The 27117-nt window shown below is 48.9% G+C and overlaps 3 protein-coding genes and 1 non-coding gene across 15 annotated transcripts in view; 2 read left to right on the plus strand and 2 right to left on the minus strand.

The window, feature by feature from the left end:
- Positions 1–10011, minus strand: part of ZCWPW1 (zinc finger CW-type and PWWP domain containing 1) — a 27649-nt gene extending 17638 nt beyond the window's left edge. The window contains exons 1-9 of one of the 12 annotated variants that reach the window (XM_077140753.1): positions 8834–9004; positions 6179–6295; positions 4530–4604; positions 3420–3473; positions 2337–2593; positions 1835–1925; positions 911–1031; positions 439–596; positions 115–237 (exon numbers count right to left, since the gene is read on the minus strand). In XM_077140753.1, coding sequence (XP_076996868.1) covers positions 115–237; positions 439–596; positions 911–1031; positions 1835–1925; positions 2337–2593; positions 3420–3441 — 772 coding nt within the window. In that variant the 5' untranslated portion in view covers positions 3442–3473; positions 4530–4604; positions 6179–6295; positions 8834–9004. The other 11 variants (XM_077140751.1, XM_077140750.1, XM_077140749.1 and 8 more) reach the window with 11 other exon arrangements.
- On the plus strand, positions 9184–14589 carry MEPCE (methylphosphate capping enzyme). The gene is made up of 4 exons (XM_077140744.1): positions 9184–12063; positions 13355–13573; positions 13775–13901; positions 14006–14589. The coding sequence occupies exons 1-4, from the start codon at positions 10402–10404 to the stop codon at positions 14056–14058; spliced, it is 2061 nt and encodes a 686-aa protein (XP_076996859.1). The 5' UTR covers positions 9184–10401; the 3' UTR covers positions 14059–14589.
- Positions 14590–15502: 913 nt separating this feature from the next.
- On the minus strand, positions 15503–16746 carry PPP1R35 (protein phosphatase 1 regulatory subunit 35). The gene is made up of 4 exons (XM_077140769.1): positions 16383–16746; positions 16056–16305; positions 15836–15972; positions 15503–15727 (listed from the first exon to the last, which is right to left on the minus strand). The coding sequence occupies exons 1-4, from the start codon at positions 16605–16607 to the stop codon at positions 15554–15556; spliced, it is 786 nt and encodes a 261-aa protein (XP_076996884.1). The 5' UTR covers positions 16608–16746; the 3' UTR covers positions 15503–15553.
- A 4117-nt stretch (positions 16747–20863) lies between these two features.
- On the plus strand, positions 20864–20970 carry LOC143667874 (U6 spliceosomal RNA). Its single transcript, XR_013168182.1, has one exon. It is a non-coding gene; the product is annotated as a U6 spliceosomal RNA (small nuclear RNA).
- The last annotated feature ends 6147 nt before the right edge of the window (positions 20971–27117 follow it).

Below are 27117 nucleotides of genomic sequence, written 5' to 3' on the forward strand. Positions count from 1 at the left end.
CAATTGTGAGAGACAGTCTTTGCAGAGTTTTCTCTAACTTTCTAACCTTTGCTTCTCTCCTCCATTGCCAATTTTTAAGCCCAAGTAGGTTTTCCAAACAATGAACAAACTCACCAAAACTACTTCTTTCTCCTTTTTGCTGGTCACTGGTCTGAAAATGATCCTGAATCGTTTTCTTTAGTTGGTCTTTCTGTCTAAGTTCAGGTCTGCCTTGGATTTCCTCCATTTTTTCATCTTCTAGGAAGACAAAACAAAACACTAGAGGTGGAGGGGGGTGGGGAGGCAAAGAAGATAGTAAAGTCCAGTGAAGAAAGAAAAATCATAGCCTAACAGTTTCAAGCTTTGACCTAAAATTCTCACCCTGTCCATTGTCCCATTTCTCAATTTCCTGGAATAAGGACTGGAGCCAGACATCAAAAGATACCTGACCATACTTACGAGATTCCTTCTTTCTTTTGTTTAAGGAGAATCTATTGAATTTCTTCGCAGAAGGTGCAGGATCTGGCAGGCCTGGTTCAGATGTATTTATCTCAGGGACAGCTCTATCTTCCTGAGAGGCTGAAATCTCTGGAGTTTGAGGTACCATTAGTCTTTCTCTGAAAATGAGATTTTTTTTTAAATGATAATTTAGAGTACAGTAATTTACAGTATTCTTAATTTTCAAAGAAACTACTGGGGTAAGTTAGGATAAAAGAAGAATTCTAGGTGCTCTAAAACCTCTTGAGGTAATTTTATCCATCTTCTTGTCTATTTTTCCCAACTCAAAAAGGTATCTTTCCTGAAAGAAATCTACAAATGGATGATGAATAGATAGATAGATGACAGACAGACAGACAGATAGATAGATGGAACGATAGAGAGCCATTTAGCAAGGTTAAGTGATCAGCTTGCCTCACTAACATAAACTTACCCATCAGCATTATCATTCTCAGCAGTAGCAGTAGAAGCAATTCCTGGTTCCTTGTCTGACTGGGCATATCCCATGGGCTGGGCACAGGAAGTCTTTACAAAACCAAGGCTAGATCCTATCCCTCCCAAAACAAAAATACCATAAGTAGAGAAGCAGTAAAACAAAACAACTATTCCATTATTTCCTAACCATCTCTATCATTAAAATGTCTCTCACATGTTACCTAGAAGAGCATACCTTTGCCTCTGTCATATCATAGAACATCAAACCTTTCAATTTTCAGGAAAAACTGCATTTCTATATCTTTTTTTGCAAGCCTTTCCAGACTGATCTAATTCCAAGATATCCAGACAACATTAATTTTATGTATATAAAATAAATCATTTGTACTGCATTTTTTATCATTTGTTCCTCAAGCTCCCTCAAGGAGGAGAAGTACATCTGAAAATGGTTAAAAATCTCAGACCATTCTCCTTAGCCTCATGACCTCATGGAGAAGGCCTCAGGGCCTACACTGTAGAGTCCTTTACTCTAAATTCCTCAGCACATGCTAAAGCAGTATTGGAAACAGAAAATTACAAGGGTAGATGGAGATTGAGTTATTCAAATATGGGAAAAACAATTTATCCTGTCTATGTAGAAAGTGAACACATAGAAATGAATTTAAATTGCATTTTAAAAATTTAGATGAGACTATTTAAATTCTGAAGTCCATGTGGGCCACTTTTTCTAAAAATCTGTATTCTTTATCTAAGGTGGTTTAGCTAGAGTCCTACTGATAACAGATAAACTATTATAAAAATATTTCAAAGTCTCATATAATATTTCCTCACTTAGGAAGATATAGGGAATAGAGGAAGCTGTCAAACTTGTTCTGCCACTCATATAAAGGTCACTTTACCAAAATGAAACTTTTTCTCTCACCATAAGCCATATCCAAGCATTCCTGTAGGGACTTCCTCAGCACAATCTGGACAATCTCCTCAAATTCTGCATTTGTAAGACTTGCTTTTTCCTGCAGAGACCAGAGTAGGGGAAGAAAATTGCGTATACCATTTTAAGATGAGACAGTAAGTTCACAAGACTAAAAGCATAAGTCAACATATCTAAGAATTCTATATACTCTACCCCTGATTTCCTGGGAATAAAGGAGCCAAAAAAAGGGAAAAAGTTTATAAAGTCTCTGTCTGCTTTTACTCTCAACCTCCATTCCACCTCAAACTCTATCTACCTACTTTTTTCTGTCAAGTGCTTCCATAAAAGCATTTTTAAAAATCTCTTTGAAGAAAATGAAAACTCCAAAAAGGAATTAAAATCTGAACGTACAGGATGAATTTCCCCAATGTAAAGATTCTGTGTGTCTGGCCTAGGTGGAGGGTATATAGAAGAGACCGTCCTAAGTAAAGACAATCAACGTGACTGATACCTTTTCTGCTTTCTTCTCTGCCTGCTTGTTGTCTCCATCCTCTCCTTTCTTTTCTTGGACACTGCCTGGACCATTCTCTGTGTTTACTTTCTTCTCCTTCTTCTCAAATCTGGCATTTGGCAGGCTTGGCCTGGCCCTTGCTGCCGGGCAACTTACCCCTAGGGCTTCTTCTTTGGGTGAGTTAGGGCTAAAGGATATCAGGCTGTGCAATTTTTGTGTAGGCGGAGCAAAGGTTTTCTTTGGTCTCTTCCCACATTCTGAAACAAATTTGATGATCAAATGAAATTTATGAAACACATGGTCTAAGACAGAGATTGCCAATTTCTCTGACCATATCAAAATTATCTGGAAAGTGCTTTTAACAAATCAGATTTCTGCATTTCTCCCCACCTCCCTCCCACAGTCCACAGCCCTGATGAAGTTGTTTAGAGTGAGGCCCAGGAATCTATAATCTTACAAGGCTATCTAGATGAGTCTGATGCACTGCCAGCTTTGGGAACCACCGAGTAATTCAAAGGTGATAAATATCAGCAAGCAGTAAGCTGAATTATTCCAAGGAAAAATGTTTAATTTGCTGATTTTCACTTTAGATAAGGTTTTATGGGCAATTGGAGTAATTAAAAAAAATTAGAGAGGCAGAAGGTTTTTACTTACGACATCCTTTCTTCCTTACCCTTATACCTCTCCCAGTTAAAAACTATAAATTATTCGAGCCGAGCTCTTACGACACCTCATCCGTGAAAACTGTATTAATTCTCCCAGGTATAAATAAACATTTTCTTTTGAGCTTCCATAGTACTTTGTACCTCTCTTGATATTTACCATATTCAACTTCAGCTTATCAGTATTTAAATTATTTTCTTTCCCTACTAGATCATACGTTCTCTGGGCAGAACTGTTTCTAAGCCACATTTATATCATTCAAAGTATCTGGCAGAGGAGAGTAATTTAAACAGAGTAGACACAAAATAAATGTGATCTGAGCTACCCTTTGGTGGGAAGGGTGTCCAGGTGATCAAGGGCTGATAAAGAGAGGGAAATGAGAGAAACACCAAAAGTGAACCTCCCTCACTGTTGACTCACCTTTATTCTCAAGTGTTGTCATTATTCAGCTCAGAAGCTACACGTCCTTTGCCTCTGTTAGAAAAAAGAAATTAACTGCCATGAATTTGCTTAAACATGCCTTTAGACTTTTTGTTCTTCCTGTCTTCTTGGGTTCAGGATCTTCTTGCTTGGGAACCCTGAATTACATTTCTGTTTTTTTTCTTGACTAACTTCTACCTCCTCAGCAGTGACAACCACATATCAGGAGATAAGGAAAACCTACTGTTTTAAAGATCAGCATTGTTGTGATTAGTGTTTTAAATGCCCAGAACTATGGCCAACACAAGGTAGGCGCTCACAAGGAGGTAGAAACGGTAGTGATAGTGATGGAAGAATAGGTAGTTATAGGTGCGTTTGGACAGTCCTGGGAGTTAAAAAGTGCATGTTTTCTTCAGAATAATGAGCTCATTTTAGACAGTCACAAACAATCTGACAACTTTCTGACCTAATTCAGAGGTCTCTCTGCATAGAGAACCTCATTTCTTATATCACTATAATGTATGTTTTACTCTTTACTTAGATCTTCTAGTCCAATAAATCTCCAATCTGGATTCCAGCAATATGTATTTATGGCTCGGAAATATTTGGTAACTGGCAGAGGTTCCCAGAGAAACTAGTTATAAGAACCTAGCTTCTTCACTTTACATTCTTAGTTCATCTGCAGCAATCTACTCATAGATGCTCTATGCTACATAGACATGCTTTGTTATTCTTAGTGAACTGTGATGAATAATAATAGCCAACATGTACTGAGCACTGATTATATCCTTTACCCTTTACATATATCATCTCATTTAATTCTCACAATAAATCTATGAGATAGATACCATTTTGCACTTAGCAAAATTAAGCTTAGAGGGATTTAGAGATAATAACTAATTGATAAGTGGTAAAATCACAATTAAAACCCATCTGGTTTCAAAGTATGTGCTATTAACTGTTCTAAGCTGCATCCCAATAGTCCAATTCAGTATTTCACAACCATTTTCTTATCACAGCACACATAGAAAGGTCATATTGAAAATACACATAAACAATGATATCTGTAGGTACTCCGGGGGTAAAAGGTAAAAGAACCAGGCTACTCACAGTCATAGGCAGCTACGTACAGAGCTTCCAACACCAAAGGCAGAAGAGCTCAATAGCTCCAAACATTCATGACACCTAGAGTGCCAAAATTCATCCTGTGAAGCTCTAGTAATTTACATATTTTTTAAATTTCCACTTATTTCTACCCAGCTGTTAGAAAGTAAATGTTTTTTTGTTTTATCAAACTAAACTTATTATAGCCCTTCTATGTGTTTTTTGCTTTTTTAGACTCAAAGCATTTAAACCGTTCTTATTTTTGAAACAATTAAAACAAGCATAAAAGTTCCACAAGGGCCTTTAGAACTCATAAAGTTCATCTCATCTTTTTACAGATAAAAAATACGCAAAGAGAGGTTAAGAAGTTTCCCCAAAGTCTCAGTGTTAATACATGGTAGAGCCAAGATGAATTCAGGCTTTTTGTCTCTAAATCCTACTAATAACATATCTATATCCTTTTCAGTGAACGCCTTTCTGACTGCTGGTTTTGAGCATTTTGAAAGCACTACACCTGAAACTCACTCTTGTAACTCTCCCCTTATAAAGAGATCCCAAAGCAGCTTAAGATGGATCCTTGTGTTCATATACACTTCCCTTTAAAGGATCTGAGAATTTTAGGACCCTGAAATGGCCGTGCTAGAATGAACACTGGATTGTTCAAGGTGTAGGATTCCTCCCTTTAGATCCCAAGATGAACTCAAAAGGTGTTTTATATAGACTTGACAAAATGTGGCCACAGCATGGCTAAATGCAAAGTATGTCTAAATTAAGCTTTGGCATTTTATGTCTGTTTTCTTACGTCTATAAATGTGAATAATTCAGATGTGCTATTGCATAGCAACTTTTCCTTTACATTAAAGAGCAAATTTTCTCACAATTTCCATCTTAATTCATCACTATCAACCTCCAAAAGTATATGCTCCAGGAAAAAAAGACAAGTGGGAATTTGGGGGAGAAACACTGCAGCAAATTGGTCTCCTTTATTTTAATCCTAAACAAAAGCTAGAAACCAGATAAAGTTAGGCTGCAAAAGGAATATTCATTTGACCACAAATGACAAGCATATCTTCTCCTGGACTCCAGAATTCCAAAAAAGGATCCTAAGAAGCCCCCGTGAAGGAAAACTGAATTATAAGGAGAGCTATTCGAGGCAAAAAAAAAAAAAAAAAAAGTACGAGATAACATTTAATTTTTTAAATGTATTTCTACATAATATGCTTGTATATTCACAAACTATGTCTAGAAAAATACATAAGGACCTGATAAAAGTGCCTCGGAGGAGTGAAACTGGATGATTGAGGGCAGAGGTGAAAGGGAGACTTCCTTTTCAATGTAGTCTTCTGTGCATCTTTGGAATTTTATAACATACATATTACCGCTTAAAATGATTTTTTTTATTTTTAATTCTTTAAATGAGATAAAAAGAGTATTTTCATCAACCTAAAAATGCAAAATTTTCCAATAGTTAAACTTAAATCCTGATCGAAACCTATAAGAGCTATTACAGGCCAAGTGTGTTTTTGGAGCCCCAACCAACTAGATAAAATTGTGGATCACTGGTTGAGTTAATAAGACATAGTAAGTCTATATCTTCCCTATAATGTAGTGTGGGAATATGATGAGGAACATTACTTTTAAAGAAAAGCTCTAACCTGATCAATAGAGAACCGAAAGCCAGAAAATCACTTCCTAACAACTCAAGTCACTCACGACTCCTCTGTTAGAGACGAATTATCTTCTTCCACAAAAATGAATATTGGAAGCTAGTTCTGAGAAAGGGGAAAAAATACCATATATGGTTAATAAATATGTAAAATGCCACCAACTGTCATTTGACCAACTACTAAATGAGTGGGGGGCTGTAGACGCAGGAATAACATTTGAGATTTTAATTTCTTTTCCTACCTTATGAAAAGGAGAGAGAAGGGGAGGGGAAAAAAAAAAAAGTCCAACAGGGTTTAAAGTAAAAAAGTAAAGGAACCAGGATAGGTCAATAAACTCAATCAGACCTACTCAAGATAAGAAAGAAGAGTGAATAAGGAGGAGAAAAGAAAGTACTTAGAAATAATAAAGAGAACCAAGGGAAGGTGAATGAGGCTCTCCAAAAAAAAAAACAGAAAGTTTTCTTTCACTTAGAACACTAAAAATCAACACATTCACTCTGAGGTGAAATCGCCTAGTTTAGTGGTTCTCAAATTGTGGGCCAAAGACCCCTGGAGGTCCCTAAGTCTCTTTCAGTAGATGCACAAGGTCCTCCTTTTTCCAACTACCTATCGGTGTTAGGCTGGATTTTCTTCACATACTTCAACCAAAACAAGATATCACAACAAATTGGATTCAGAAACATGAGAATCCCACTGCCTTCTATTTAGCCAGACATGAAAGAGATTTGCAAAAATTTAAACAATGCTATTCTTCATGCTGTTTTTTTTTGTTTTGGAAAATAAAATTTTCATTTAAAACGTTACTCAGGGGCACAGGGCTGGTTCAGTGGCAGAATGCTCGCCTGCATGTGGGACACCCACGTTCGATTCTCACCCCATGCACCACCACCCCCTCTGCCCCCCAAAATAAAATGAAATGTCACTTAGGAGTAAACATGTAATGGGTTTATTACTGTTATTTCAAAATTAATAAATATTTTAACTTTTTCTGCTTTAATGTCTAATATGTTAACATCAATAGGTATAAATCTCATAAATCTTTGGCGTTCTCGCTAATTTGAAGAATATCAAAGGATTCAGAGATCAAAACGTCTTAGCACTGATCTAACTAAACAACTGCATTCAGTCTTGCCCATATTTCCCTAAAACATTAATCCTTCTGTCTCCTGGTCCCTACCCACCTCCCCAGCCCCCTTTAGAATGTGCTCATGAATTTCTCCCTCCTGATATTATTCCGTGAATCCTTGGTCTAATAGAACAAAAGTCAACCCTTTAGAACTGTCCTCTAACACAGACTCCAAGAGCCTCAAACAACAACTGCATTTAAAATTTCTCTTAAGTCTGATTTCCTTTGGATGCGCATGTCTAACCACAGGTGTACTACTGCTTATTTTCCAGCCACGATGAACAGATACTAGCTTTTCTTTTCTCTTTCTTCTGAGTGTATGTGACTGTGTGCAACATGTGTGTGAATGCGTGGGCTCAGCAAGCACGATTTAAAGTGAACCTTTTAAAAAGAAAGAAGAAAACCCAACGACAAAGATTCCAGCTCACCTTACTGCCCTTATTACCCCACTTCACAAGACATTTACTCTTGGACCTAACAGCCAGTAGCAGCTCCCTGAACTAAACCTAGTTCAGACTCCTAAATAAACGGTGAACTGAAGCTTCTTAATTCAGGGAGTGCAAGGAGGTGCAAAGTTACGGCCATTTATCAAGACACAGAATCTTCTCCTTGGGGCCTGCTGGTCTCCTTCATTTTACCATCCATACCCCAAAAGGCTTCCGGACGTGCCCCGAACTGTTACCGACTCCAAACCAGTATTTTTGTGTCGAACTCCCAGATGCTAACCCACTTTTTCCCTCACGACGTGTGGCACAATAAACACCTAACTCCACCTTTAAAACCAAAGAGAAAAGCTCTGGCGTCCGCATTTTCCCTCTCTCTTCCCTCACCAATTTCTCTAAGGGACCGCACCCAGTCAAATGTCCTTGACCTCCCTCAGAAGCTAATAGTGGCTTTCGAGCCTCTTTTTCCGATCAAGAATCCCACCACGGGAGGTGGCCCCTCAGCTCCCTCCGAGGTATCATCAGCATCCTCATTCCCACTAAGACCGTAGTTTGCCATTATACCGGGTTAATTTTGTTCGTTCGTTCGGGCTGGGTTTGAGGTGAGAGATTCTAAGGAGAAAGGGTAAGAGTTAGTTGTCGCCCTGACGCCCTGAGGAGAAAATTTCTCTTCAGGGAAGAGGTATCAGGATCGGGGGCGCCTAGCAATTTCATCTGCAACCAGAAAAGAGACAGCTACCTTCTGGAACGAGGAGGACCTAAAGGCGAGGAGCAGAGCGGGCAATTGCAGGGATTCTGCAAACCCCTCCAACCTCGATCCAGTTTTCCCGCCACGAAGAAAAGGCGCGAGGACAAGCATAAGCCCCACCCCCAGAGGCGTGAGCACATGGCCGAGGCGCATGCGCTGCTGGAAGCACCTACTGCGCTTGCGCCGTTGAGTTATTGCCACCATTTTCCAACAGAATCCACCACGACCACCAAAACTACAAATCCCATAATCCTCGTTGGCTTCGCCTTTTCCTTGGGCGGCAGGGGTAGCGCCTGATTTTTCCTGACACATCTTTCTTTTACTACCTTGCTTTTCTCTCTGCCTCAGATAGTTTTTTCTTCCCTCGATTCCTAATCGGCCTTTTAGTCTCGTTCACGCCTTTATTTGAGATTATCCTTAGCCCCACTTTCGCCTCTACTGCCCTCTTCTCCACCACAGGACGAGCATCCCCAAGCACTCTTCAGGCAAGGAGAATAGTGGAATAACCTCTTCCCCACTGGCCACAGTAGGGGGATCCCAAAGCCGGCTGAAAGCTCTTCCTCGCCCACATACGTTTTATATAAGCCGGCGCGAAGCCGAGCGTGTGCTTGGGAAGGACTGCGTGCGAGGTGGCGGTGGCGGCCGGGGGCCGAAGTCCGCGGGGTGGTGGGCTCGTGCGCAGGCGTCAAGTGGTGGGCGGAGGCTGGGGTCTCCCGGCCGTGGCTGTGGAGGCGGGGAGGAGGGCGTGGTGTCCCCAGGTGCTCACCATCAGAGAAGGCGGAAGGAACCAGAGACCGGCTTGGCCACTTCGGAAGAAGAGGAAGTTGGAAAACATCGGCTGTTTTAGTGTTGTCGTTTGCTTTTCAGTTCAACAGATTATTTTCGAGGGGGGTGAGTTAAAATGGCCTATTGCATTTTATTGACAACAGCTCGTACAGGAAGACGGTCAGTACGCTCCGCTCCTTCCCTTCCTCTACTTCAAGGCTCACCCCTCCGCCCCTTAGGAAGCCCTTCTAAGTAGGTGGGCAAAGGGGGTGGGAGACCAGGTCATGAATAATTCATGAGCCCGCCCCTTTCCTCAAAAGGCCACGCCTCCCGGATCGTGCTGACGCACGTTGCGCGTACCAAACCTGAGGAAACGACGTAGCAGTTCCCGCCCACAAGACGGAGGGCGGGGCGTCGTCCCTAGCACGTGCTGCATCTACCCGCGCAAGCCCAAAAGGGTGTGCGCAGGCGCTCCCCGCTAGGGGGAGGAAAGAGGCGGGGTAGGGAGGTTGTTGGGATTAGAGCCGGGCGGAGACCGCTGAGACTCATTCCTCAGGAACAAGGGTCGGGTGTCAAGGAGACCTTTTCACACCAGCTCCCCGTCCCACGCCTACGGTGGGTGGGATCGCGTGGCAGAGACAAAGGATATCAGTAGGGACGGACATAGCCGCGAAGGGAAGTAGGGTGTCAGTTTGGGGTGGTGGGCTTTTGGGGGGTTGAGCGGGGGGCTATATTTAAACTCCCCGGAGCCGTTAAGTTGGTTCGTACTCTGATGCGCGCGCAACCAGGGTGGTGGCGTAGTGCGCATGCGTAGCTCCGGGGCGAGAGGAACGCGCTTCGGCCGTGCGCGCTCGCGATCGAGTGGTGGTGGTAGAGGAGAAAGGGGTCGGCGCACGCGCGGTTGATTTCTCGAGTTGTCTGGGTCTCGCGGGCATCTTGTTTTGGTCTCGCGGGCGAGTGGGGCGCGCTTGGGCGCAGGGAAGGGGGGGCGCTTGGGCGCGAGACTAGGCGAGAAGAGCAGAGCTGCGCGCGCACTCGGGAAAGGGGGGAAGGGAGCAGGCTTAGGGAGGGGGGTTAAGCCCCCGGATTCCCCTCGTTACCCTCGACTGGGACGGAATAAGGGGAGGAAATGATCGAGATGGCGGCGGAGAAGGAGCCGTTTTTGGTGCCGGCCCCACCGCCGCCGCTCAAAGATGAGTCGGGCGGAGGGGGCGGCCCCACGGTGCAGCAGCACCGAGAGGCCGCCTCCGGGGAGCTCCGCCGCGGGACGGAGCGTGGGCCGGGACCTCGCGTACACTCGGCGGGGACCCCGGCTTCTGGGGCCAGCAGGGAGAACCCCGGGGCTGCCTCCACTCCTCGAGGCGGCCAGCAACAGCAGCAGCGAGGGGGCGGCCCCCAGGCGCAGCCGCAAGGGGAGGCCCGCTTGTCGGACCCCCACGGGCGAGCCGCTGCCCCGGACGTGGGGGAGGAGCGACGGGGAGGGGGCGGAACAGAACTGGGCCCCCCTGCCCCTCCTCGCCCTCGAAATGGCTACCAGCCCCACCGGCCCCCTGGTGGGGGTGGGGGCAAGAGGAGAAATAGCTGTAATGTAGGGGGAGGTGGTGGGGGCTTCAAACATCCGGCCTTCAAGAGGCGCAGGCGGGTCAATTCGGACTGTGACTCTGTATTGCCCTCCAACTTCCTGCTGGGGGGCAATATCTTTGACCCACTGAACCTGAATAGTCTCCTGGATGAGGAAGTGAGCCGAGAACTCAATGCGGAGACCCCCAAGTCATCCCCACTTCCGGCCAAGGGGCGAGATCCAGTGGAGATCCTCATCCCCAAAGATATTACTGACCCACTCAGTCTCAATACTTGCACTGATGAGGCCCACGTAGTTCTTGCTTCGCCACTCAAGACTGGTCGGAAGCGGCATAGACACCGGGGACAGCACCATCAGCAGCAGCAGCAGGCACCTGGAGGGAACGATAACCACTCGGTGCTGCCCACAGCCCCCCTCACTCCTTCACTTCAGGGGGAGGGCACCACACAGCAGCATAGAGGCCAGAACCGGGACGCCCCCCAACCTTATGAACTCAACACGGCCATCAACTGCAGGGATGAGGTCGTGTCTCCCCTTCCATGTGCCCTACAGGGTCCCACGGGCTCCCTTTCAGCCCCTCCAGCTGCCTCAGTTACCCCTGCACCCCCGTCTTCCTCCTCACGACACCGCAAACGTCGCAGGACTTCCAGCAAGTCGGAGGCAGGGGCCAGGGGTGGAGGCCAGGGTCCCAAGGAAAAGGGCCGAGGGAGTGGGGGAGGCCGCCACCACCACCACCCTCTACCTGCAGCAGGCTTCAAAAAGCAACAGCGCAAGTTCCAGTATGGGAATTATTGCAAGTACTATGGGTACCGCAATCCTTCCTGTGAGGATGGGCGTCTTCGAGTGTTGAAGCCCGAGTGGTTTCGGGGCCGGGACGTCCTCGATCTGGGCTGCAATGTGGGCCATGTGACCCTGAGCATTGCCTGCAAGTGGGGCCCATCCCGCATGGTGGGCCTGGATATCGATGCCCGGCTCATCCACTCTGCCCGCCAGAACATCCGACACTACCTGTCTGAGGAGCTGCGTCTCCCACCCCAGACTTCTGAGGGTGACCCAGAGGCAGAGGGTGGGGAAGGGACCACTACCATCCGAAAGAGGAGCTGCTTCCCGGCCTCGCTGACAGCCAGCCGAGGTCCCATTGCAGCACCCCAGGTGCCACTGGATGGAGCAGACACGTCAGTCTTCCCCAACAACGTTGTCTTCGTCACGGTAAGAGTCCGAAGGCTCTTGGGTTAGGGGCCAGGTACGGAGATGGGATTAAATGAGAATGTGGCAGGGGAAGGTTATGACCCAGAGGGATTTCAGAGCGTTAACTCATCACTAGAAAAACCAGATCCTCAAGAAAAGGGTCTTAACTGGCAAGTGACTGCTGCTGCTGAGTGTCTCAGTCCCCTCGTTAAACTGGGAAAGGTGAGGTCTCTTTGGGGCTTTAACGTGTTTGCAGTCATCTCTTCCCTAAGATAGAGGCAGTCTCCTTCTGCCCTGGTCCCAGCACTAATCCAGACCAGTGAGCACTCCTTGGGGACTGGTGCATCTGTTCACCAGGAGGTTTGGTTAGGATGGACACTGTCCCCAAACCTACTGAAATCGCCTGAAGGGATGGGTGGGGAGGCGGATTAAGATGGACTAAAACAGTTTTTGTCCTTTGATAGGGACCTAGTTTACATCCAGTGGTTTTGTTTCATTAAATATAGTGTTCGTTGAAGAGTGTCATTGAGGAGGAACCCAAGTGGCTTGGCCATAAACCATCTCCACGTTGCCCCTCGATAGTAAGATAGGGAAGAGCCAAAGGTCTTCTCTTCAGGAAAGAGGAGGTCCAGTCTCTTGTAGTCTGACCCCCGATTGCACTTAGCACCCCCGTGCTTCAGCTAGGCTGTCTGCAGGAACAGTTGGCACTGCGTTGGGTTAAGTCTGGAAAAATGGACTTTCCCAAGGGTGGTGATAAGCTTATCACCTAGAAAAGGTTTCCTAAAGGATGTGGCTTTTCATTTCTCTGGAAGAAAGGAAAGGGCAGGCGTAAAACTTTGCCAGCCACAATTACAAGGAAGGAACCTCTGGTCTTATTTTCAAACCTGGGCTACATACCCTTGTATAATATTGAGTCACTCTGGTTAAGGCTTGTGGGGTGGGATAAATACTGAGCAGTCTTGTGAGATCCAGACACACACTGCAGTTTGATCTTAGCTTTGAAGATTTGGTAGCTAACTTAATTTGAAAATTGCTCATGCTCCCTTCTTATGTTTGGTTTACCACCAGGAGAAAGCAGGGCAGGAAAGTATAGAAAGAAAATGAGACTCAGGCCTCCCTTTGGGAGTTACGTGTGCGGGCATGTCAAAGAGGATGGTGGCCACGGGCTGCAGGGATTTCTTAGAGGCTGCAGTGGGGTTGTGTGGGGGCAGTGGTTATTTTTAACACCCCATTGACCTCACCCCCAATTATTGCCTTCAGGGTATGGTCTTTTTAACACCCCGTTGACCTCACCCCCAATTATTGCCCTCAGGGTAACTATGTACTGGATCGAGATGAGCTGGTCGAGGCCCAAACACCCGAGTATGATGTGGTGCTCTGCCTCAGCCTCACCAAGTGGGTGCATCTGAACTGGGGAGATGAGGGGCTGAAGCGCATGTTTCGCCGGATCTACCGACACCTGCGCCCCGGGGGCATCCTGGTCCTGGAGCCCCAACCCTGGTCATCCTACGGCAAGAGGAAGACCCTCACGGTGAGCTGGGTTTTGGTGGAAATGGGAACTAGCCATCCTCTGGTTGGTGTAAGAAGGACTTTTATAGTAAGGAAGCAGAGAGGAGAGAGGTCCAGTCTTTTCCTGAGCTGAACAACAGGATGGAAAGACTCTTCAGGTGGGCGCCATCCTTGGCCAAGGAGGAAGCAGTAAGCTGAAGTGGTCCCCTGCTTTTCTCCCTAGGAAACCATCTGCAAGAACTACTATCGAATCCAGTTGAAGCCAGAGCAGTTCAGTTCCTACCTGACATCCCCAGAGGTGGGCTTCTCCAGCTATGAACTTGTGGCCACACCCCACACTACTTCCAAAGGTAAGGCTGGCTTGGTTTGTTTCAGGTGGGAGAAGGCATCTTGAAAGGGCGGGGAGTCTTGAGAAGCCCCTGCCAACGCCCCTGATTGTGTGCTCTCCCCTCAGGCTTCCAACGTCCTGTGTACCTGTTCCACAAGGCCCGCTCCCCTAGCCACTAAGTGGCCCCCTGAACAAAAAGTGTGAAGAGGCTGCCCGTGCTCCCAAGGACCTGGGGGAAGAGGAAAGTAACCCAAGGTCTTTCCTTTCTGGCTCCAAAAATAGTTTCCTTTCTTCGATCTGCAGAGAAAGCTTTTCCTATGTTGCTGCCCCAGCCTCCTCCCTGTACCTCTGGCACTTAAGCAGCAAGACCAGCTGTGCTGGAGTTACTATCATCTTCCTCTCCCCCAGCCTGCTGGGCTGGATGGCATGGACTGTTTGCTGACCTCTGTTCTCCTAGGGCATAGGAGGTAGGGGGTATCAAATTCTCTGGCCCTCTCCTCTTGTTCTCCCAAGGAGAGATTCCCATTTCTCCCTGGCCCTTGTCCCTAGCTGCATTTCAGCGGACCACAGACAGAGTGGGGGTTAGAAATGGAAGTTTGGCGGGGAGGCACGCAGGTACTGTGAAAATCCTTCCCTATGCTGTCCCCTATTGGGAGAGGGGGTTGGGTTTTGAATGTGAGAACAGCACAATAAACATGATGTATAAGGCAGTGGCCCCCACACTTGTGTCTGTAACTTTCTACTCAATGGGGAAGGGATGGCACCTCCCAGTAGAATGGTTTCTTTCTGCCCATACTAAAGTCTTAAGAAATAGGACAGGGTTTTCAGTGGTTAGGAAGATTATAGAATGGTAGTCAAATCTACACCCATGTATACAGAACCTTAGTCAGAACGGGTGTATTAAAAATTTTAGTATCAAACTTTTGAGTCCATCTCTTCTCCCCAAAAAAACCAATGACAGGTTTTGTGGGAGCTTTGGGCAGAGGGCTAATTTTGGAACAGTTAACATGGGAGTTGGAGTGGAATTAGAAGAATGTACTTTGAATTAGAGCCACCCACCTGCTCTAGGACCACCCCACCACCACCTGCCTTTTTGTGCTGTGAGATAAGATATTTAGGTAATTTATTGTGAAGTTCTCCAGTGGCTTGTCAAGTGTTACTGGTGCTTTGAACATTCACTCAGCAAATATTGAGCGCTCTTGGAGTACTCAATATTTGTAAACACAACTGGAGAGGCCCTTAAAGGTAAAAGCAAGATGATTTCAGTAACTCAGTGCACATAGCTGCCCTGCAGGCTCCTTGAGATAAGTAATCAGGGAAAGCCTCCCTGAAGTGTAATAGGCCAAGAACTAAGGGACCAGAAATAATGGTGCATGGTATCATCAAAAAAACAGGTGCTAGCTGTGATTCAAGTCAGAAGAATAAGTGGGGAGGGTATCTAAACCCTGACTTGGACCGCGTTTTAAACTTGCATCTCCTTTACCAAGTTCTTAAAGAGGGCCAAAAGCCCAACTTATAGGCAGCCTTCAACCTGAGGCCAAGTGGACAAACTCCTGGAGAGTTAGGCCCTTCTTAGGGCTCCCAAGAAGTGTCCATTTCTTACGAAAGCCTCTTTATTCTTAAAAAAAAAAAAAAAATACACAAAAATAACTATAATCCAGGGAGCTTCCAGGTCTAAGCTTCCCATCGCCTCAGGGTCCGATGCATGAGGAAAGTATCCTCTGAAGGGCGGGGCCGGAGTTGAAGCCGGAGAGGGGGCAGGCCGGCCAAGGTTAGGTGTGGAGATTCATAAAACAGTGTTTCTGGGTTACACAGGATAGTCATGTCTGGTCCTGCCCCGGGTGGCTCCTGTTGGAGTCGAAGCCCAAAGCAAGGTTACACCGACGGGCAGGGGCAGCAGCCTCGGGGGAGCACGGGGACGGGGGGACAGAGGAAGCTCGGGCTCAGGTCCCTCACCTTTGGGGGCGGGGCCCGAGCCTGCGGCGGCAGGAGCGCCAACTTCTCCCTCAGCGCGGCGCTGAGTACCTGTTCCTCGGGCACCTGCAGGCTCACCAGGTCCCGGAAGAGCCGCTTGGAGCGCGGCACGTTCAGCCCTGAGACCGCAGAGAGGGGCGAGGGTGAGCGGCGCCCCTCACCCCACTCCCGCGCGGGCCGTCCGCCCGCCTGCCCCCCTCACCCTCAGTCACGCTCTCCTCCAGGCCGCAGCGGGTCTGGAACGACTTTCTCAGCTGTTCCTCCACGGCCTTCGCGGCGTCAAACTGGCCCCCGGCGGCGGCCCGCGCGGCCTGCAGTTCAAGGCCCAAGGCCAAGCTGCTCTGCAGCGCGGGCGCCTCCAACTCCTGCGGCGCCGCGGGCTTTTCGCTCGGGGCTGCAGCCGCTGGCGGCTCGGACCGACCCGGGGAGGTCGGCGCCAAGCGGAAACGGACCTGGGGGCAGAGAGAGCCGTGAGGTGGTGGACGCGGGGTCGTTGCTGGACTGCGGGGCGAGGCCTTCCCCCGCTCACCTGCCGCCCCTTCCGAGCCCCGCCTCGCCGGTCCGCCCGGCCCTTCCGACATCCGGGACTGCGGCGCGGCAGCTCGGGGCTCTCGGGCCGCGGGCTCAGGTCCAGGCCGGGCTCGGGCACAGGAGCGCGGGGCTCCGGGGCTCGAGGTTCAGGGGGTGGCCCCGGGGCCGCCACGGCCTCTTCCCCTTCCGCCGACTCCAGCTCCGACTCCCCACAGCCCATCATCTTGGAGTTGCTGCAGGGTGCGGGGTCGCAGGGGGACCGAGGGGTACGAGACACGGACTCGCCCCCCCCCAGGCGCCGCTGGCGGGAACCGTTACCCTCACTCGAGCGGGCGGAGGGAGCAGCCGCGGCCCCGCCCCCACGGCGCGCCCGTGAAGTCATTTCCTCTGCCCCGCCCCGCGGGTCGCGGGCGCCGCCCCCGCCGCGGTTTTCGAGCGGAAGCCGGTTGGGGCGCTACGGGTCCTCATCAGCGCCACGTCCCCTTTTGAGAGCTACGCTGGGGCGTCCCTGCGAGTCCGCGTCCTCCCCCTTCCCCTCCTGCGGTGTGGAGCGTGTTGCCGCCCCTGCTCAGGTTCCCCCACGGGGCTGCCTTAAGTAAAGGGTCCGGCGCGCGCGCATCTGGGCCCAGCCAGTCGGTGCCTCCACAGCACCTCGGGGTGTTCCCGAGGCTCTGCCCCGTGTGGGTGAGGCCAGGCTTCGCCGACGCCAGCCCTGGGCTCCGGCTTGGGGCTCCGGCTTGGGGCTCCGACCGGTAACTGCGGACTGTCCTAACTTTCTCCCTTCGAGGAAAGTGTTCATCTGTAGAAAAACAGATATGTGTATGTTGGGTGAGGTACAAAAACAAAAGTGTATAGAAAATTAAAATTCAGTAGAGGGCAGGCCACGGTGGCTCAGTAGGCAGAGTTCTCGCCTGCCATGGCGGAGACCCGGGTTCGATTCCCGGTGCCTGCCCATGGAAAAAACGAAACGAAACTAATAATATGTTGGGGTTGGAAGAGGGGTAGTTCTTGATGGCATGTAGATGAAACGTGGTTGGCTTAAGGTTGATTGTTAAAGGTGAATGGATGGGTACATGGAGTTTTATTATATTTTCTCTACATTTCTATCTATTTGGGCCTTTATTTGACAAAAAGGTTTTGTTGTTGTTGTTTTTTAAGAAGGGTGAGATAACTTTGCCCTTGGGCCCTGGCTGTGCTGAAGGATGTAAAAGGCCCTACGGGAATCCTAGCCTTAAAATCTGCTTACTGCTTCTCTCAGGCCCCAGTATAGATGACAACAAGCCTTTCTGTCCGCCGAGCTTGTGTTCTGGACCTTCAACAAGTGTTAATTTCACCAAATGATCCTAAAGAAACGGCGTGGATGTGAGGATGAGTGAGTGGAGGTGAGGGCAAAAGGTGTCCCAGTCCCACTTTCTTTCTTCCTAGTGTTCTTCTGTCTGAACCAGGTTGGAAGGCCAGGAATTTCTTTTACCCTTTAAGAAAAAGGAAAGTCCACCGCCCTCCCCACGTTCAGGGTCACCTCATGATGGCATGTTCTAGAACTGCACCCTCTTCTGCAAAGATGGATTCCAATTACTCCAACCCAAGCCCTGACTGGGGGTAGTAGAAGATGAAAAGGGGGAGCTCAGGAGAAGGAAGAAGGGCTAACGAACTGTAGGTTAAACAGAGAAAAATTGTAAATAAGACTTAAGAACTGATTCCCTCTCCTCTAGTAAAAGAAGGGGGAGACAGAAGAGGCTGCCTTGACCCCATTATCTGAGATTGCCTAGTGAGGGAGTCCTGTCCAAGCCCTGATCAACTAGCCCCTCCCTCAACTCTCCAGGCCTGGGAGGTCACATCTCAGAATCATCGCCTATCCAGGAAAGGGTGGGGAGAGGCTGAAGAATGAGGAAAAGAGACACAAGGAAGACCTCCCTGAAAGCGGTCACACTTAGGTCTCTTAGGTTTTGACTTGGGTTCAACTTTACCAGGTGATGTTATCTTCTGAGGCTTCTGGAAGAAGCAATACCAGATCTGGATACTGGTTTGCGAGTGGCAACATCTGGGTGGTGGAGGGGATCATTCAGGGCCATCTCCAAGTTCCTACTGAGTCAGACACTATGATGGGCTAGGTTAGACAAGAGACTATAGGTCAAGGTCTGAAGTCCTTCAAAGGACCATGCAGTTAAGGGGTGTGAGTCTCTCTCTAGGGACATGGGATGAGGCCAGCTGCTAGGGTGAAGAATTGGGGGTTTAAGAAGTTGTCCACAGTCTACTTACGGTAGAGGAGACTGAAGAAGGGCATATTGGATGAAACCAGAACAGTGGAGTGAAACACATTTGCAGGGCTGGGGTGGGGAGTTCAATAGCATTGAACTAGGCCTGAGGGAGAATATTGAACTGAGGACCTGAGTTTGTTGGGGAGGGAATGTCTACATCAGTGTAAGACATAGAAGGTTGATGCCAGGAAACCACAGAAGAGAAGGAGAAACGGGGCTTGGAAGAATCCAGGGAGGGGCTAGTGAGAAACTGCTGCAACTGTGAGGAAGGGGGTGGAGGCTTTGAGTAGGGTGGGTGGCAACAAGAGAACGAAAAATGGGGCCAGAACCCTGGAGGATGGAGTCCATGAATAGGGGGAAATTATGCAGAAGAACATGTGAATTCCAACCCTACAGGGCTGGGATGGGAGAATGAGAAGAGGAAAGAGGCTGGAGCTGCTAAGAGGAATGGGTACTGAAGAGAGAAAAATGCCAGGTGGGGCGAGAGGTCCTTTAGGCAAAGAGAGGAGGTGGTAGAGATGGGGAGGGACAAAGTATTGGGGAACTGGGACATCATGAAAAAATTCCAGTGGCTGGGGCCATGGTCCTTAATAGTAGTCTCAACTTGGATAGTTGTGAAGAAACTTGAGATGGGACCAGAGGTGGGGATAAAGGGGAAAGGCCAGAGAGGGAACCAGAATCTCTAAGGCCCTACCTTAGTCCTGAGGCTGGGAGAGGGCTCCAAGATGGCAGAAAAGGAAGCTTGGCTCAGTCTACTGTTGCTGAGGCCAAGGGAAGGTTAAGTGAGGCAATGGGACTCTTCTCCAAAACTACTGGGATGAGGCCTCCTCCGCTTGTCCAGAGCCTAAGCCAGTCCCTAACCCCCTCCTTTTTTACCTTAACCTGTGTCACTGCCCCCATATGTCCCCACTTCCCTCGGTAGCCCCTAAGAGTTGCCCAGGCACAGACTGAGGCCTTTCTTTTTTAAAACTTTTTATTGATAAAGTCAAACAACATACAAACACGAACATTTTTAACGTGTGAGCATTCCATACTGTGTGCAATCAATGGTTCACAGTATCATCACATAGTTGTATATTCATCGCCATGATCATTTCTTAGAACTTTTACATCACTCCAGAAAAAGAAAAAACTCATATGTACCATACCCCTTAGCCCTCCCTTGCGTTGACTACTAGTATTTCCCTCTACCCAATTTATTATTTTATTTTATTTATTTATTTTTCTTTTTTGCATGGGCAGGCACCGGGAATCTAACTCAGGTCTCCAGCATGGCAGGCGAGTGTTCTGCCACAGAGCAACCGTCACACCGCCCTCTACCCAATTTATTTTAACATTTGTTCCCCCTATTATTTATCTATTTTTAATCCATATTTTTTACTCATCTGTCCATACCGTGATAAAAGGAGCATCAAACACAAGAGTTTCACAATCACATCACGAAACTGTATCATACAATCATCTTAAAGAAACGTGGCTACTGGAACACAGCTCTACATTTTTAGGCACTTCCCTCCAGCCTCCATTATACCTTAAACTCAAAAAGGGATATATATATATAATGTGTAATAACCTCCAGGCTAACCTCTTGACTCTGTTGGAAATCTCTCAGCCACTGACACTATTTTGTCTCATTTCTCTCTTCCCCCTTTCGGTCAAGAAGCTTTTCTCAGTCCCTTGTTGCTGAGTCCCAGTCATTCTAGGATTCTGTCCCATGTTGCCAGGAAGGTCCGCACCCCCGGGAGTCATGTCCCACGTAGAGAGGGGGAGGGTGGGGAGTTGGCTTGTCGCGCTGGCTGAGAGAGGCCACATCTAAGTGACCAAAGAGCTTCTTTGGGGGTGACTCTTAGGTCTAATTTTAAATAGGCTTAACCTGTTTAAAATAAGCCCCAAGATTGAGGGCTCGGCCTGTGGAATTGGTTGTTGAAGGCTTTCTTAAAACCTCTGGACTCAAAACAAAGAAGACCTTAGCGTATGAGAAAACTGAGACTCAAGGTCACCCAGCTAGCAAGTGCGGAGCCCAGGGCAGGCACCTGCCCCTCTCAGTCCTTTCTCATTTATGCCCACATTCCCCAGAGCCCAGCACAGGGCCTGACACAGAGAGGGAAAATAAATGTTTGTCAAATAAGAAAGAAGAACTTTTTTCAGGTTTGAAACACTATCCTTTATTCTGACAACTTAGGATTTGATTAACATGGTGATTTAAAAAAAGAAGTGGCCAGTGCCTGCTTCGGCAGCACATATACTAAAATTGGAGCGATACAGAGAAGATTAGCATGGCCCCTGTACAACGACGACCCGCAAATTCGTGAAGTGTTCCATATTTTTAAATGTTTGAATACTTAGTATTCAGCTTATTTGTTAATTCCCTGAAAACTGTCGACACCCTTGTCGAAGTTTGCCTTATGATGCAGTGACAGCATTTCAGATTTTTTTTTCCAAGAATATTGTTCGTATACATTGTTTTGAGGGTTCAATACAGGCATTTGTACCAGCTGTGATAACGGGTGTGCCATATGGATCACTTTAAAGAAACTCTTAAAGTTTCAAATAGATTCAACAATTCTGTTTCATTACTTGCTTTAGCATTTTAAAGGCCCTTTAACAAAAAAACATCCAACACATCTTGTAGGTTTTACAGTTAGGTGGTTATTTAAAGACCTTTCCCCTTGAATGGCATGCTATATCTGAAAGGCACAAAGCTTACATGTACCCTGTGGGAAAAGTTTCTTTGATTGTAGAAAAACAGTATTTTGTAAAACTTTTTTTTTCGTAAAAAAATTTATTGAAAACAAAAGGCCAAAAATTACTTGACACGCCTTCCATAGTGAGGTTGGATCTGTGTCACCTCCCTTGAATATGAGCAGGCTTGTGGCTCTCATAACTATCACAACATGGCAGAAATGAGGCTGTGTGACTTCTAAGACTAAGTCAGAATGCAGCTGCCACGTCGACTGGAACCCTCGTGCTTGGAGCTCTGAGCTGCCATCTTACAGGGATGCCAAGTCCCATGAGGAGGCCTCATGAAGGTCAGGAGACCTCGTTGGCAAGTTCTCCCAGCCTAGACGTTAGACTTGAATGAATGAAACAGATGATTCCATCCCCCTGCCATCGAGTCACCCACAGCCTGAGACTTCCCGGCTGAAGATCCAGACATCATGCAGTCAAGCCAGCCCCACTGCATCCTTTCTGAATTCCTGACCCACAGATTCCGAGAACACCTTGTGGGCTAAAGTTTGGGGAAGTTTGTTATGCAGCAAGAGTAACTGAACAATGAGTAAACAGCACACATCCTACTTGTGTGTGACATGAATGTCGACTTTTAACAGAAGTATTAAGTCCCAACTCTAAGCCTGTCTTTGAGACCCTGGATTCCCGCCCATCCCCAGGCATTTGTCTCCCTGGGATTTGGACTCAGAGCCTAGTGGGTAGGGAGGGAGGATTGCTGGCCAAAATGCAAGGGTTGGCTACCTTCCTGCAGACACTGGGTCTCCATTATCTCCCTGCCCTGGCCTCTGGCCACTGATAGGACTGCCAGAAGGCTGTTCCATGGGGAGGACCTAGGAGAGATTTTGCAGAAGGAAAACCTGCAGGCAGCAGGGTGAAGGCTCACGGGACAGCCCACGCGAGGAAGTCTAATATGGCGCGACAGCAACTAATATGAAAAGACTCTTTAATGAGTGCACAAAGTCCTTTAATCCTCATTTATAACTGACCATTATTCCTGTGAAGAAAGTTCTGCCATCTCGCTATTTTACAGGTGAAGAAACAAAGCCTCAGCAAGATTAACTAATCTGCCCAAGGTCCCATGATGAGAAGGTGGGCACAGGAGAAGTGATAGGATGAATTCCTTCCACTCTACCATATCCCCCTCTCCAGAAGGGTTCAGGGACCCCTGCACCTCTACCCCATGTCCCCACATTGGGCACCAGTGGCCGTAAGTGTCCACAGCAGGCTATCCACAGCATCACCACCACTCTCCTGATCTCTGGGGTCAGTCCGTCTGGGGCAGCAGCCCTGGGAGTGCGAGGGCCCATGATGTGGTCTCCCAGGGGAGAGCTGAGGCTGTGGGAAGTAACTGGAGAATGAGGGTGCCAGGACCTCAGAGACCTGGGGCCCTCCTCTGAGGCAAGTTTGTAATTGTGACAGCACGCCCCACACCATCTCAGCTGCATAGACTGTTGTTCATCTCAGGGCAGCACATTCCAGTTAAGCCACTGGCCTTGGCAAGCTGGGAAATTATTCCGATTTTTAGAAGATGAAACCGAGGGCCACAGAGGTAGAGGTTGGGTGACCTGAAGAGCTAAGACCGGCTCCCAGGCCTCCCGAGTCCTGTTTTGGGGATGCTGGATGGTCAGAGAGCACGTCACAAGCAGGTGGGAAGGTAAAGGATTGGGGTGAGTCAAGGCTGGGGCTGGGGACCCTGATTGGTGGGGTCAGGGCCCAAGAAAGGCAGAGGAGGGGGTGCCGGAGGGCAACACACACCCAGCAGTGTGGACTCCGGGGAAGCTGAGCAAAACCAGCCTCCTCGGACTGGAACTGGCCTGGGGCTGAGGGGGGAGAGGCAGGGCGGACTCAGACCTTGGGGCTGGGTCCTGTTGCAATCCCCCACTTCCTTCGAGGGCTTCCTCTAGGAAGCCTCCTGACCTCAGCACTGCTGGTCCCCCCCTCTCTGAGCCGAGCCCAGCCTTTCATCCGTACCCCACTTCACAGGGACCTGCGCGGCCTCCCCCGGCCTGACCTGGGCCTGGATGCTGGAACTCATGCCCCTCTCAGAGACCCCCACCCCCACCCCAAGCCCAGGGCCTGGCAAAGAGCTGATGAGAGGGGTGAGTCTTCTCCCCCATGAGGCTTGAGCTTCCAGAGACCTGCCTCGTCGGCCTTCTCCACTGAGCAGAGCCGGGGCAGGGGCCGGAGGGGTGGGGGGTGAGGAGGTCTGCAGGCCCACTCAGCGGGGTCCCTGGGCGGCACCCTGATATCCACTCATCTGCCACAGAAACAATGTAAAGGGAAACCGGGTGGGATTCAAACCTTGTGAGTCTCCAAAAGCCATCCAGAGGGGAGAGCAAAGGCCGGGGGCACACCACGCTCGCCCTGGTCCACACCAGCTGCTGGAAAAAAAGAGGACTTAAGTTTTGGAGGGTCTCCATTTAGCCCTGGTGACCAAACAGAATATTTTCCCCGTTTTTCAGATGAGGAAGTTATGGCTCTGCCGGGAAGGGGAAGGATCCCAGGTCATGTGGTTAGGGGGTGACGGAGCTGGGAATGGAACCCAGGGCAGTCCGTGCCACCCTGTTGTGAAGTGATAAGGTGCGGGCCTGCCAGGAATCACCTTTCAGATCGCCCCAGCAAGTGCCTTTGTTCCCTGGACTGCCACGATTTCCACAACTTCCATGCTCCGAGTCTCTCTCTTGGAGTCCATTCATCGACAGATGAACGGATAAACAAAATGAGGTCTCTCCATACAGTGGAGTATTATTCAGCCATAAGAAAGAATGAAGTTCTGATACAGGCTACAAATGGTGAACCTTGAAAGCACTCTGCTAGGTGAAAGAAGCCTGACACGAAAAGACAAATATTCTATGATTCCATATGTATGATTTAAAATTGGAAAAATTATAGATTAGAGGTCCCCAGGGGCAGGGAGAAGAGAGAAGGGGGAATTATTGCTTAATGGTGACAGAGTTTCTGTCTTGCGTGTTAAATAAGTTTTGTTCATAGATGATGGTGATGGCAGCACAACATTGTAAATACAATTAATGCCGCTGAGCTGTACACTTAAAAATGGTTAAAATGGCAACTTCTATGACATAAAAAATATTTTTTAAAAAAAGCAATCACTATAACTGATGGGCTTCAAGGTGGAGATCTGCTGCTGTCACCACCCCAGCCACCTTCCGTTGTGCCCAGCTGTGCCTTCCCTGAAACAATCCTGCTTCCCATGAGCCAACCACCCAACTTGTTGGGAGCTGGAGTGGGAGAGAGACAAGTGGAGAGTGCCAGCCTTGGGGGAGCCAGGCCAAGGACTTTTTGTTATTTAAAGTAGGCAACCCTCCTTGTGACCATCAAGTTTCATTTTCTGGCTTCCCGGCAGTTCCCTGCCAAACCAGCCCTGGCCTCAGTTTCTAGCACCTTCTATACTTAAGTGAATGTACCACCGATCACAGGATTGCTCCTCAATTCCTTTCCTGGCTGATTCCCAGCTCTTAGTAGCATTACAAGAGATTAACATCTTACAGAACCTCCTATATGCTCAGCGTTGCACAGCTTGAAACAGAAATCCAGCAAGGTGAGTATTACCTTTTCCAGTGTGTCAAAGGGGAAACAGACCAAGTCATTTGCATAGTCACAGGGCAAGTAGATATGGGAAAAGGAATTCATACCCTTATGCTCTTTAAATCAATCTAAAAGATAACCCTTGTGAAAGCCGAAAGTCAGCGATAGTTTCCTTCTTCCATCTTGGGCTCCCTCGACTGTGTGGACACCCCTTAGGTGGGGGGCTTCTTGGTCCACTGTGACATCAGTTTACCTCCTCCCTGTTGTGAAGTGACAAGGTGCAGAACTGTCAGGAATCACCTTTCAAACCACCCAGGCTATACCAAGCACTCCATAAATGCTTGTTGAGTGAATGAAAACCACGCCATTGGGGTTCCATTAGTCATTGCACCGCTTCTTCATTCATCCCATGAGTACCTACTGAGCTCCTACTGGGCAGGTGCGGGCACTGCGGTGAACCCCCTATGGACGCTGCTTCCTTCAGGCCTACTGACCACCATGTGCCGTGAGTCCTGTTACTCACATTTTGAAAAGAGCCCAAAGCAGTTGGTTCTCCAAACTTCAGCGTGCACCAGAATTCCCTAGAGGGCTTACTAAGACACGGATTCCTGGATCACGTCCCAGGATTTCTGATTCAGGGGGTCTGGGGTGGGGCCCGAGACTTTGCATTTCTAATAAGCTCCCAGATGCTGCAGGTGCTGCTGGTGCCTGGACCACACTTTGGGAACCCCTGACCTAGAGACGCACAGCTGGGAAGTGGCGGTGGGTGGGTCCACCTCTAGGTCTGTCTGACGCCAAGGTTCTTACCCATAATCCTTGGTGTTGCGCTAACCTGAGAGCAAGGCAGGCGGCATGGGTGTGGCTGCTGGGTGAATACCCATTGAGGTGCGCAATTTGGGGGAGAAACGCAGGTGTCCCTGCCCCCACCCCGAGCCTGTCTTTCCTGGCTGCTGTCCCCACTCCAGGCCTGGCCCACAATCCTGGGCCCCTTCCTCCCGCTTCCTTTTCTGGCTGATTCCCCGCTTTTAGACAACGACTGCATGTGTACTTGGGGGAAGGATGATGTAGTAGGCTCACTAATACCCCTCCCCAAGATACCAGGCCCCGTCACACATGTCCTTGTAAGGGACAGGCAGAGATGTGATGCACACAGGAGAGGAAGAGGCAGCAGGAGCCCAAGCAGGGATGGGAGTGACACAGCCACAAGTCAAGGAATGCCAGGAGCCAGAAGAGAGACAAGGGACAGACTCTCCCCTAAAACCTCAGGAGGAAGCATGACCCTGCTCACACCTCAGTTTTGGTTCACAGAAGCTGATTGCAGACTTCTGGCCTCCAGAACAGTGAGGGAATAGGTTTCTGTTGTGTTAAGCCCTCCCCCCCCCCACCCCCGGGCACGTGGGAATTTCTTACGACAACCACAGGAAACGGAGACAGCTGGAGAAAGGTCTGGGCTGGACCTCGGGCTCAGACCCCACTGCCCCCCAGGGTCTCCCCCACATCTTCACCTTGCCAGGGTCAGCATCCCCGGGGAGGGGAGATGGGGAGGGTTGATCGTGAAGGGTCATCTCCTCCCGGGACAGCTTCTCCCGGACCTGGAGCCACGGAAGAAGCAGAGGCAGAGGCAGGAGGAGAAAGGGTGGGAGGTGGGAAGCAGGTGGAGTGTTGGAGGGGGCGCTGCAGGGGAAGGACCAACGGGGCCATCGGTGTGGGGAAGGGCGGGGGCCAGGCCAGTGCAGCGGGAGGGGCGGCCCACGGAGAGCCTGCGGCGTAGAGGACTTGAGGAGGAGAGTCTCCGGCCAGCTTTCCCCAGGCAGTGGCTTGAGGTCCCGGGAGCGGCCACCCATGGCGGCCAAGCATGAGCAGCAAGTGGGACGTCGCCATGGCAACCAGGAAGCGTGCTCAGGAAACTGAGGCTTCAGGCATGGAGTTTTGGGAGACAGAAACCTACGCTCACTGCAGAGCCCCAGGGGTCAGGGCCCAGCCCCCCCCCACACACACACTGTCAGTCCTCTCATCTGAAAACCGCCCCCAAACGCCCAGTAGGTTCTCCATCAGCATCCCAGGCTGAGGAGAGGAGAGGAGAGGGGAACGGAGGGTACAGAAATGCTTCTTACCCTGAACAAGGGTTTGAAGCGGGGCTGAGGGGACGGAGGGCGGGGTCTGGGTGGGGGAGGAGGAAGAGGCATGGTGGGGAAAGAG

This window comes from Tamandua tetradactyla, chromosome 23 (genome assembly GCF_023851605.1).
Source record: "Tamandua tetradactyla isolate mTamTet1 chromosome 23, mTamTet1.pri, whole genome shotgun sequence".
NCBI classification, from domain to species: Eukaryota; Metazoa; Chordata; class Mammalia; order Pilosa; family Myrmecophagidae; genus Tamandua; species Tamandua tetradactyla.

Coding starts and splice junctions, on each gene's coding strand:
- MEPCE (XM_077140744.1), top strand. CDS start 10,402: ATGATCGAGATGGCGGCGGAGAAGGAGCCGTTTTTGGTGCCGGCCCCA. Junction 12,064..13,354: donor ACAACGTTGTCTTCGTCACG/GTAAGAGTCCGA, acceptor TATTGCCCTCAG/GGTAACTATGTACTGGATCG. Junction 13,902..14,005: donor ACCCCACACTACTTCCAAAG/GTAAGGCTGGCT, acceptor CTCTCCCCTCAG/GCTTCCAACGTCCTGTGTAC.
- PPP1R35 (XM_077140769.1), bottom strand. CDS start 16,607: ATGATGGGCTGTGGGGAGTCGGAGCTGGAGTCGGCGGAAGGGGAAGAG. Junction 16,306..16,382: donor GGGCTCGGAAGGGGCGGCAG/GTGAGCGGGGGA, acceptor CTCTGCCCCCAG/GTCCGTTTCCGCTTGGCGCC. Junction 15,973..16,055: donor GGAGGAGAGCGTGACTGAGG/GTGAGGGGGGCA, acceptor CTGCGGTCTCAG/GGCTGAACGTGCCGCGCTCC.